General features: G+C 42.3%; 1 protein-coding gene across 2 annotated transcripts in view; it reads left to right on the forward strand.

The window, feature by feature from the left end:
- The window catches only part of LOC143785844 (melanin-concentrating hormone receptor 1-like), a 61,467-nt gene that overhangs the window by 36,055 nt on the left and 12,464 nt on the right, over window positions 1-12,948 (forward strand). The window contains exon 1 of one of the 2 annotated variants that reach the window (XM_077274982.1): window positions 7,797-8,439. The exons of the other annotated variant lie outside the window; for it this stretch is intronic. Within the exon in view, the coding sequence (XP_077131097.1) occupies window positions 8,358-8,439 (82 nt within the window). The 5' untranslated portion in view covers window positions 7,797-8,357. Of the gene's footprint in view, window positions 1-7,796; window positions 8,440-12,948 lie in introns of those variants that run through there. 2 annotated transcript variants of the gene reach the window in all.

Consider the following 12,948-nt stretch of genomic DNA (forward strand, 5'->3'; position numbering starts at 1 on the left):
CTGACTAGGCCACTGCAACACCTTGATTTTTTGCCTCTTGAACCAGGCCTTGGTTTTCTTGGCTGTGTGCTTTGGGTTGTTGTCTTGTTGGAAGATGAAATGATGACCCATCTTAAGATCCTTGATGTAGGAGCAGAGGTTCTTGGCCAAAATCTCCAGGTAGGCCGTGCTATCCATCTTCCCATGGATGCGGACCAGATGGCCAGGCCCTTTGGCTGAGAAACAGCCCCACAGCATGATGCTGCCACTACCATGCTTGACTGTAGGGATGGTATTCTTGGGGTCGTATGCAGTGCCATCCAGTCTCCAAACGTCACGTGTGTGGTTGGCACCAAAGATCTCGATCTTGGTCTCATCAGACCAGAAAACCTTGAACCAGTCAGTCTCAGAGTCCTCCAAGTGATCATGAGCAAACTGTAGACGAGCCTTGACATGACGCTTTGAAAGTAAAGGTACCTTACAGGCTCGTCTGGAACGGAGACCATTGCGGTGGAGTACGTTACTTATGGTATTGACTGAAACCAATGTCCCCACTGCCATTAGATCTTCCCGGAGCTCCTTCCTTGTTGTCCTTGGGTTGGCCTTGACTCTTCGGACAAGCCTGGCCTCGGCACGGGAGGAAACTTTCAAAGGCTGTCCAGGCCGTGGAAGGCTAACAGTAGTTCCATAAGTCTTCCACTTCCGGATGATGCTCCCAACAGTGGAGACAGGTAGGCCCAACTCCTTGGAAAGGGTTTTGTACCCCTTGCCAGCCTTGTGACCCTCCACGATCTTGTCTCTGATGGCCTTGGAATGCTCCTTTGTCTTTCCCATGTTGACCATGTATGAGTGCTGTTCACAAGTTTGGGGAGGGTCTTAAATAGTCGGAAAAGGCTGGAAAAAGAGATAATTAATCCAAACATGTGAAGCTCATTGTTCTTTGTGCCTGAACTACTTCTTAATACTTTAGGGGAACCAAACAGAATTCTGGTGGGATGAGGGGTTGAATAATAAATGACCCTCTGAAAATACTTTTCACAATTTAAAAAAAAATAAACAAAGAAATAACATTCTTTTTTGCTGCAGTGGATTTCACACTTCCAGGCTGATCTACAGTCCAAATGTCACAATGCCAAGTTAATTTCAAATGTGTAAACCTGCTAAATCTGCAGGGGGTTGAATACTACTTGTAGGCACTGTATATGTCCATTTTGCAAGCCGGTGAGAAAATCTCACCATACGGATGACATACGGATGCTTAGATGCCTTTCTCTCTTATTCTGCTCCTTCCTTCTACCCCATTTATAGACTCCAATATGCAGTTGTAATCAAATCACTCCATGAGTTGGCAATTCACGTCAGTATTTCATCAGTAATTTGAATAACACCCCTTTGAGTGTCTTCCTCACAGAGTTACATTTGCATCAGTGTTTGTAAGCCAAAATCCAGGAGTGGAACTTAGAGATAAAAACTGTAATTGAAAGATTGACACCCATTTGGTGTTTTGGAGACACTCCTGGTTTGGGCAAATAAATACTGATCAAAAATACTGATGTATGAAAAAACGCAAGGTGAGCTATATTTCTGAGTGAATTATTATTTTAGGAGATGGAGAAAACTTCACATTTCTCCATAGTAGCTGAAGGTGAGGAGTCCAAGGATAGCCTTGGTCAGTGGGGTAGGGTCACATCAGAGGAAAGTTGACCCTTCATTATAGAGTTATGGTTTAGTTCCTGCTGGGATGGTTCCCGTTGAACAGGTGAAAATTGGCTCAGTGGTTAGCATTGCAGCTCTGAGGTCCTGGGTTCAAATCCCACCAAGGACGACATCTGCAAGGAGTCTGTATGTTCTCCCTATGGTTGTGTGGGTTCCTCCAAATTTCCCAGTTTCCTCCCTCATTTCTTATTTGTTAAAGCTGTAGACACTTTACGATACCCTAGTCATGGTAGGTAGACATAAAATTGCATCAACCCAAATCTAGTATTGTATGTTTTCTCTCTTTAGAATGTGTAACACAGAATAACTATTTCTACGTGTCCTAACAGCCATGAGGGTTATCACAGTTTTTTTTTCAAAGCAACAAGCTATAAATTTCAGTTGATCCCAAGGGGGGGATCTCCTTGATGAGCGCCCCCCGTGCCTTATTAAAATAGGAAAAGTAGGTTGTAAACATCAATGGGGACCCGTATTTATGTAAGATCCACTTATTACTCCAAAAGCTGCATCGGGTAGAGCAGGTTGTAGTGATGGCACCATACTTTTATCATTTTGCATACACAATATGAACAGCGATTTGCTTCCCTAAAATAGTAACTCAGGCCGGTGCCACACTTGCGAGTGCAATGCGAGAAACTCGCGCCTCAATACCCGGGATCAGAGCATGCAGCTGCATGTATTTCTATGCAGCTGAATTCTGCGGTCCTAACCGCCGGCGGCAGTGCCGGGTATTGAGGCACGAGTTTCTCGCATTGCACTCGCAAGTGTGACACCGGCCTTAGGACCATTTTACTTGCTACTGAAACTAGCGGTAAGACTCTACAGGTCCTTGTACAGCAATAACAATGATACCTGTCTTGTAGTAATCCAATGTGCCAGTGCTGAGAAATGAAGCTTTGAAATCACAGCGTAGGCATGTCTACAATGCTCAGCGTCATGTCCCCAAAGCACCACCAGACTAATTTGCTTGTGACTTCAAATCTTGAATTCTCAATGCTGGCACATCCCATTACTACAAATAGTATAATTTTTATTGTTGTACTGGGACCTATATAGCTCACACCATTAGTTTCAGTTGGAATAAAATGTCCAGCAGCTCCCCTTTAAATCCAATCTAGAATATAATGGTGGCAAGAAGTTCATACGTAGTAATTAACGAGCCTCTTGTGTTGACAAATTAGGACATTGCACGCTACTCAGAACAACCAGTGACTATATTAACTGAGGATTTTCTTTTACTGTGTCAGTAGAACACAAATAGGCAAAGGAGTTTATGTGGCTTCCCAGGAAATTATCATTTACGGCCCATCCTTAGAATAGTGTCCAAATCAATGCAAAAGTCAGCATCACATGAAAGTGTTTATTCAGGCAGTTTTGAAAGGGAGTATGTCAGCCAAAAATGAGAGTACCCTGCTTTCCAAATTATTATGCAAATGCTATTGTAGCGCTGCACAGGGCGGTAGCCACGGGCGAGGCATTAGTCTTCGGCGTGCTACAAGAAAGAGTGAGTCCTGGTTGGGTCTTGGTGCTATGAGGGCCTTGCGCCTGTGTAGGCCGCCTGTAGAGACAGTGGTGGCCTGCCAGGATCATAGGTTTCAATGTTAAATAAAGGAGACTCCCGTTCTAAAACAAGTATTTTCACACACATGGTTTCCTTCCACTGTAGGCTACTCCAGGGCCGGTGACGCACACCGTTTCGCCTCACTTCGTCACAGACTAGCTTGTCACTACAGTCCTGATTGGCAAGTCTCTTTACCTACTCAGCGGTTTCACGCCCTATTTCTTCCACAACTGGAATCCTGAATCAACCGCTCGGGACCCCCACTAATCGCACAAACTCAGTACTGTTTAGGTCTGTTGCCTTCAGCGTTTAGTAAGGTCAGGGTTTCTCTTGACATATCACCATATCCAAGGACCCCTTTTCTGTGGAAGTGTGGAAGACCACTCTGTCTCTTCTTAGGTAAGTTCAAGGTTGTGCTACTCTTGTCTCTTAGTCTCCTTTTCTAACTAGTTCACCCAAACTGCAGCACTGCTCACAGACACTTCCTACTTCAACTTGAACTTCTCTATCTACAGGAAACAGTCACTTACCCTAGCACTAAGCCTCTCCCACATTGGGCTAGTTCCAAACACAAACTCTATCTTAGCCTAATGTCCCTATCTAACTACAGTCACTATTTTATCCTACCTATCTTATGTCCTAAATCCTAGCCTATGTTTTACCGTATGCTATCGTATGCTATACACATAACACATTACATCACAGCGCAATATGTACACAAGACGCCATACACTATTCACATTGCAATACAATGCGACTGGTGTTCTCAAGGGCAGGACTGCAACATTCCAGTCCACACCCCTTACGCTATTTTTCTCTGATTTTCCTAAATGGTCAATGCAAATCAGCATAATCAGTATAATGTTCAAATGATCAACCATTTGAATATAAATCATATTTTATTGGACAACCTCAAAATGATAACAGTATATTTTTAAAACAAAAAAACCCCTCAAAATGCACAGTTCCAAATTATTATGCACTTCAGAGTTAGCTAACATTTTATAGTTTTTAAAGAACTGAAAATGGTCATTTATTGAATTTGCAGAATTAAGAGGTCCCATTTATTGAAATCATAAGCTTTTTCAATCAAACATATCTAAACAGGCCATGTTACTTGTTAATATACAACCCCCTCTTTGAAATCGCCTACACAAGTCTTTCATCCAATGAAGTTTGGATGCTATAATTTATGAGTTTTTGTTTAGTTTCTGTTTGAGTTTCTTTGCAGGATGTCAGAATATCATCCCAGAGCTGCTGTTCTGATCTGCCTCCCACCCTCGTAGATCTTTTTCTTGAGGGTAACCCAAAGGTTCTCAAAAGGGTTGAGGTCAGGGGAGAATGGTGGCCACACCATGAGTTTATCTCCTTTTATGTCATAGCAGCCAATGACTCGGAGGTATTCCTTGCAGCATGAGATGGTGAATTGTTAGTACGAAGATCATTTTGCTACTGGTGGCACTATTCTACATTTTGTACCATGGAATAAAGTGGTCAGTCAGAAACTCTACATACCATGCCGAGGTAATTTCCACACCTTCAGAGACCCTGAAGGGGCATACCAGCTGTTTCCCCATGATTACGGCCCAAAATATGACTCCACCACCTCCTTGCTGATGTCGAAGGCTTGTTGGGACATGGTGGCCATCCACCAATAATCCACTCGACTACTCCATCTAACTGGACCATCCTGAGCTGTAATGAACTCATCAGTAAACAAGACTTTTTTAAAATTAGACTTCATGTATGTCTGGGCCCATTGCAACCATTTCTGCTTATAAGCACTGTCTAGAGGTGGCTGAATAGTAGGTTTATGCACAACTGCAAGCCTCTAGAGGATCTTACATCTTGAATGTCTCCATGGGTACCAGCAGCTTCATATACCTGTTTGCTGCTTTATAACTGTATTTAACAGCGGCTCTCTAAATCTGATGAATTTGTCTGGCAGAAAACTTCCTCATTATGCCTTTATCTGCATGAACCCGTCTGTGCTGTGTATCAGCCACAAATCTCTTCATAGTACAATAATCACGGTTATATTTTTGTGAAATATCTAATGTTTTCATACCTTGCATTATTTGCTGCTGTTCGGCAGCAGAGAGATCCTTTATCTTTCAAATATTGCTTGAAAACTGTGACTTGCTTAATAATGTGGAATGTTCTTCTTAAGTAGTTTTCCTTTAATTGGGCTCACCTGGCAAACTAATTATCACAAGTGTTTGATATTTATTTCAGTGATTCAAAGAGCCCTGACACAGAATACCATCCAGGAGTTTATTTGAAAAAACAAATTTACATCTTGATGACACTTAAATCTAATTTACATAATAATTTGGAACACAGTGTATAAACTGAGCATGTAGCTTTGAAAGGGAGACAGCACCAATAAAAAGAATCACACTTTTAGGGCTCTTTCATTGATTCTGTGATTACAAAGGATAGCACATGGATATAATATGTGTGCTGTTCTTATTTTACTGTTCAAAGAGAATTTGTCAGTAGGATATCCACACAAAGTCATCCACAAGAATCAGGAAAGGAGTACTGTGATCATAAGAAGACAGGAGGTGCTGGATCAAGACCAGAGATGCCCATCTGACTGGACCACACCATCTGTAAGTATAATAAAAGCTATTTTTTGGGTCTTGCAGAGCGGATTGGGACCATATATACAAGTGCCGGCCCTACTTTATATGGGGAAAACCTGGTGACAGGTTCCCTTTAAGTGCATCCCACAAGGACAGACAGCCCAATTCACCCAGCCAACACTAAAGGGTCTGGCTACATGCTGCAGAAAAATTGAAAAATGTTCAACAAAAAGATGAAAAATATTGGTCAATATTTTGGCCAAAATAAGACTTTTCGACTTTTCAAGACTCTTAGGGCTCATGCACACGATTGATTATATTGGACGAGTGTTATCTGTTGTTCTCATGGATAGCACTTGTATCCATGATATACTATGGAAGTGTGTGCATGTTCGATTTTTACCTCAGTCTGAGTGGTCTGAGGAAAATACTGGAGACTTGTCCGATTTTGATCCAACTGTTATATCAAAATCGGCACTGCAAATCTATGGGTCAGTGAAGAACATCAGACCGCAATCGGTTGAATTTTAGATTGACAGAATGGGGAAAATGGAGAACCTTTTTTTTCTCTCCACCTCCGAGAAAAATTGGTGCCACTCTGATCAAACTCTAAACAAAGTCTGATCATATAATGATAATTAGACTTTTTTCTCGAAAAGAGAGAAAACGGTAATTCGCACCTACCCTAGCGGAGTCAAAACATTGCTCATCATCTGTATAATCGATGAAAAATAAGTCTTGCTTTGATCGATTTTAGCCATCAGAGTGCTGTGGTTCCTTTTTATAATCTATCCTCACTGTTTGATCTCTGAGACGATCCGGACGCTCAGCTCAGTGAAGTGGCTTCTGGCAAATTCGATAACCTGCAGTTCCAGAAACAGCGCATACTGTGCCAATGTAAAAGAGCTGAAGATCCCTAATTGTACAGATCGGCAAGAGTCCTAATCTGATTGGTTTCTGAAAGTGAAGTGATGACTTATCTTGGCATACTTTGTGCTGAGATCAGTAGTTGCCGTTTTGCAGATCTCATCCAATCCTAAATAGGTAGAAGACCAATTACCGTTTCGTTAAAAATGGTAGTTGCAAAAAAAATATTGAAATCTAAATAAATATAATAAAAAAGTCAATAAAATAAATATAATGTATGTAAATGACTTGACTTCCTATATGCCACTCGAAGTGCTGGCTCTCTATGCCACCGGAAATAATGGATAGGTGCAAGGGGCATGCCAGAAATCTCCTTAATCGGTGAATTGGGTCGTCACCATATAACACTTTTTTTTTTTTACTTTTTTAATGCATGTTTTTATTTTTAAATACTTATTAGTAAAAAAAAATGGTGACAGAACTTCTGTAAGAATCTGCTGAGTATGTCTCAGCCACATTTCATGATCTGAACCATCTTGCGCTTTCTGAAGCAGAGTGACTAATTTCGCCTTTGGGTGGAGAGTCGCTCTTTAATTAGCTTATGTTTTTCACATCGGCTACTAAACTGGGTTAATTAATTTTAGAAAAGGAAAGATTTTTTTTTTACGTCAGTATCGGCACTTTCACCATTCCCCAGACTCGAAATTTCAGGATTAACATAGTAAAAAAAAAAAAATATCATAAAGACAAAGTGGATAATCCAAGACTGCTCCTAGAAGGCCCATGTAGGTTATTATTCGGCTTCAGTCCCAGGGAAGCAATTGATTACGGTAATCTTTGAAATTAAATGGAATGCTAATTAGAACATCGCATACCCTCACGATTTCTAGCAACCAATCCATCACAGACCAGAGCAATTTTCTCTGTGGGCCCCCCTTCCTGCTATGTTCTTGGACCCCCTACGGAAAATCCACCATTTTCTACGTGCTCCTAATTACCTGTAAGCAACAGCACAGGAGCCTTTGAACTGACACAACACCACCTCTGGGAACTGCCATGGTTAATTAGAAAGGGTCCATCGACAAGCACAAGAAAATGAGAAAAATTTTGCATCTTTAAAATCAGAGGGAAAAAAAAGCATAAAGGTAATTTCGCGTATTTTAGATTGAGTGTCAAGGAACCTCTTCAGCTTCTTGAAAGATTCCGACTGCTAAAAGGAAACACATTTTCACGCAGCTTCGAGATTTGGAGTCTGGGCAGTGGGCATGTTCGCAGTGAATTTCCCTGGTTTTTTTTAAGGTTGTACGTGTTTGGATGGCAGAACAATTGGGAATCTGTATTGATCTCCTCTTTCTTCAGCTGTGATACAAAGAAGACACCCTTGCTCCATTCAGATGACAGCTTGCTTTATTAAGGAATGTTGTCACTTTAGCCAGAGGGTGGTGCAAGGAGCAGGAGGAATCAGAGCTCAGATTGTGCTACATTCTGCAGAGCAGCTTCTAGGGAAAGCAGGTTGTATCCAGAGATGCTGGCTTCCACATGCTCTGCCTGCTTCTGCAATGGGCTACTGCAGCTAGCAGGGACTTTGACAGATGCCAGCTGAGGAGGCCAATAAACTGTATTGAAAGGTTGCCAGACCAGAAAAGATGGAGATGTCAGCAGATCTGGAAGAGGAGATCAACCTGCAGGATAACAATTCCCAGATTTTTCACAACTTTTCTTCTTTTGGTAGGTAGTTGCATGAATGGATTGTATTGCAGTCTTGGTTCATTGTCCTATATTCCTAGACAGGTTACATACCTCTGCAGTTTTGGTCCAAATCTAGTTCTGCAGAACACAAAATTACTCATTTTACATTGTGTGACTTATGAGACTTTGCAAGGGAGATGAGTGTTTCCAGTGTGGTGGTTTGTTACAACTCATAATGTTTTGTGTTTATTTTGTTACATAGGACTGCAGGAAAAAAAAACCCTATAACGAGTCATCTTCTTCTCTGAAAAGACAAATTTTAATATTTCCCAGAGGAGCATTGCAAGACTTAAAAGTCTCCTCACCTTGGCATGTCATTCTCTGCAAGGAGAAACGTTAATGTATTTGGAAATAAACAGATAAATGACAGCAAAGTCTGATCTTACATTGTTTTCTCTGCAAAGTCATGTTATATTTTTTTTAAATCATAGCAAAAAAACGGGGTTTGATCACGATCGTGGCAGAAAACGCACCGTGACCGCAGGATCTGTTCATACGGTGTTTTAGTATGTGGATTCTGAATAGATTTGCTTAAAAATTCACATTGGAGAGTATTTTATTTTTTATTTATTTATTTTACTCACTTATATAGCACCATTAATTCCACAGCACTTTACAGACACTTTCGGCACTGTCCCCATTGGGGATCTATCTAGAGTATTCAAAGAGTATCCAAAGTGGTTGGATCGTGAAGTGGAACATGTGATCATACCCTTAGACCGTTGAAGGAACGTTAATTGAACCATGTGTCGGCAGAGCTAACAATCTAATTCCCATGCTATAAGCTAGCACAGGTTACTATGAGCTATTTAGAGAGAAGTCCTATATATAAGGCTGCATTCAGAAGACCGGTCTAATTTTGCCTTCAAAAAAAGATCTTTTAAAAAAAATGAATAGCACGTGGTTGCTCCGTTTTTTCTCACTCCTTTAGAATTTAATGGCTGAGTATGATTTGCAAAAATGGATCACTATAGGACATGTTTGAGTTTTTCTTGGATTGGGAGCACAAACCCATAGAACGTGCAGAGGTGCGGAAAGCTCCATTGACGTAGGAGGAAAATGCTCACGTGAATAACTAGTTACTTTGATTAGGGAGGTGAGTCCTAAGGCTCTATATAATGGAGTAATTGGCACATCTGCTATCCCCTCTCTCTCCAAGACTAGATGTTATGTTTAGTATTGGTAGATAGATGCCATTACTATCTTTGCTGATAGTACTCGAAATTTCACAAATATTTACATGTGAATGGTACCGAGAGCTGTGTTATGCTGAGGAGCTTCTCTAGGTTATCATGTGGGATTGCCTCTTGTAATTCCCTCAGTTGTAAATGAGAATTTCTCTGTGATCATTGACTGTTCTGCTCGGGAATGTACAATCATATTCTCTATTGAGAATTTAAATAACACAGATTAACGGTTCATCGTCAAGAACCTTCCTCATTTTACTACATGTGAACCAGAAAGTGAAGTATGTAGGTTTATATGCAGGGCTAGAACAAGGCATTCTGGTGTCTTGGGCAAATAAGTCAAATGTCCCCCCATTCCCTCCCAACCACTGGAAAATCAATTCTGAACACTACTTATGATTGGGTCAAGGGTTTAGTAGGAACATTTTGGTGCTACACCTTGGTGTCCATTGGTTTACTCACATCTTCACATTCCAACATTGTCTCTGCCCCAATCACTGGTCAACAACTAGGCTAACCTCAGCTGAATGTATGGCTCCTGCCACGAGGACTATCCGGAACAGCAGGAGGGTGGCCACTAACACACCTGCTTATATAGAAAGTCAGGGTCAGCCTCACACTCACAGCAATACAGAATATATACACTTATAGAGTCACACTCATCATACTTACTTAATTTTGACTGCTGACAACACTACAGACCCCCAAACAAACCTCCTAAACAACCACAGACCCCATACCTGACCCATCAAACTAATACAGATCCCCGACCAAATACCCTAAACAAATACCGTACATACCCCAGACTAGACCGCCTAAACTAATGTAGACTCCAGGCCACCCAAATCTAGACAAAGCCCCTAAATAGAGAACCCAAGACAGACTTCAACTGACATAGTCCTCACGCTAGATCCCATACTCTTAGGCAGCAACTCACACTACTGTCTCCAACTCTGTGGCGCCTCGTTTTCTCTTCCCTCTGGCTTTAGGACCAGTACACATATGGTTGTGTGACTTTATCTCTGAATATCTCTCTACAGTATGTCCCCATTCACAAATACTGGGAAAAACTGCACTCTAGTTAAAACTGCGAGCATGTTACTTAAAGGGGTTGTTCAGAACTTTTATATTGATGTCCTTTCCTTAGGATGGGATGTCCATATCAGATTGGTGGGTCACCCCTCCAGTCAGCTGTTCCTGATGCCGGACCGATGTGATCGGTTCTGGAGAGGAGCAGCACATCTTTGTCAATTGTATACCGGTTGCAGTGGAATACTGCAAATCCACTCCCATTCATTCAAATAGGGGCAGATGTGCAGAACCCGGCTGTGGCCGTTATACAGTTGAAGAAGTTTTACTGTGCACCAGGAACAGTTGATCGGCGGGGGCGTAAGGTGTCGCACCTCCATTGATCTGATATTGATTACCTACCTGAAGGATAGACCATTAATATAAAAGTACTAGACAACCCCTTTACTCTCATGTATTCCAGTTGGAGCGCCCCCAGACGCAGGGCCGCGGGGTACTCGGCCCTGGGGTTGTCACGGTGGCTAGACCCGGTCCGTGACCCTGCTAAGGGGCGTCCAATTAAAGGTGTGATGGTGGTGCAAGTCGCGATGAATAACGAGGACGCAGGGTTGCAGTCTCTTTACCTCTTTACTGAAGGCTTCGGGATCCGCAATCCAGAGCACTGCTAACAGGGCTGGCTGAGACCGGCTGGTCCGAAGGCACATCCAGAGTTCCCTTTGCAGGTGGAAATCAGTGCCTACCAACTAGCGCCTGTGTGTTGTAGTACCTCCCTGCTGAGCACCACGGGATAGTCCTCACAACTGTCGTATCTGTTTCTGATGTTCTTCTCCGTCCCCCAGATGATATGGCTAGGACGCACCCGTATGACGGGTAGGCCTGGAGTTCTTCCGGGACCCTAGAGTCGCCCCTCTCCCACAATTGTCTCCTATGTCTGCTTAGGTGTTTTAGGTGAGACAGCCAACATAAAATCAACTGTCCTGCCGCTGTTTGAAGTAATGCTTGGAGCTCAATATTTCCTCGGCGTTCCGGCCACCGGCTACGCGCCTCAATAGGATGTTGCCACGGTCTTAAAGGCACGACTCCTACTGGTTTATCTCCTTTTTGCTACGATCTCGTTTCTCACTTCTCCACAATAAACTTCTCTTCGTATCCTTCCTTAAGATGCCACCGCATTCGAGTGCAGGCGCGGCTCCGTAACAATCTGTTCTGTTCACTAGGTCACCGTCAGGATCCCACCCCTGACAGAGACCCCTCTGAATCTTCCCCCACAACACCCTCTGCCACAAGGTGTTGCCTGGATCCAACCCAGTCAGCTTCTGACTAACTTCCTATCCAGCCCCCAGTTTTACCCAAGTGTGAGGAGTGGCCTAATACATAGAACCCTTTGCTCCCCCTGGTGGCTGGAGTGTGAAATGTAGTGTGTGACTGTGATACCTGGTCAGGTGAACTCTTTCCATGCAATCAGATGTAACATCACTCCCCTTAGTGGCAGAGCGACATTACTGCAACGACCAGGTCTCTGGGGTGCTGCACACACACATTGGCTTAGTCCCGCTAAATGATGCTAACCCTAAACCTGCTTGGATCCACGGTACATCCACTGGAGAAATCTGAGACCTTAACAGGTCCTGCACACATTTGAGCTTTTAGAGATCACTGTACACCATAGTTTTATAAAGATTATTGTTCTGATTCACGGCAAAAAAAAACCCCAAAACACAAGAAGTTTGCAATAAGTTTTGTAATTACTATTCTTTTAAAACAAAAATTGGACCCAAAATCCTTGTTGCAGGCGTCACCTTACCACTTTTTCTGGCCAAATTTACATGCTAAAGTGGTAGATTTCTGTTATGACATTTAAAATTCTGCCATTTTCTCCACCGCATTGGACAATAATTACTTTCTCACCTATGATGAGAATGATAAAGGGAAAGAACAATGTAGTGGACTGGAAGTGGAGGGTAAAAATCTCAGTGAAATATAATAATAATAATAATTTTTATTTATATAGCGCCAACATATTCCGCAGCACTTTACAATTAAGCGGGGACATGTACAGACAAATTCAATACAAGTTAAGACAATTTAAACAGTGACATTAGGAGTGAGGTCCCTGCTCGCAAGCTTACAATCTACAAGGAAATAGGGGGACACAATAGGTGAAAAGTGCTTGTTATTTCAGGTCTGGCAATTTTAATAAATAAGGATTTTCATATAAAGCTGCATGATCCGGTCATCAGCCCGTGTGTTTAAGTGCAATAGTCAAGTATCA

Source organism: Ranitomeya variabilis, chromosome 7 (assembly GCF_051348905.1).
Source record: "Ranitomeya variabilis isolate aRanVar5 chromosome 7, aRanVar5.hap1, whole genome shotgun sequence".
NCBI classification, from domain to species: domain Eukaryota; kingdom Metazoa; phylum Chordata; class Amphibia; order Anura; family Dendrobatidae; genus Ranitomeya; species Ranitomeya variabilis.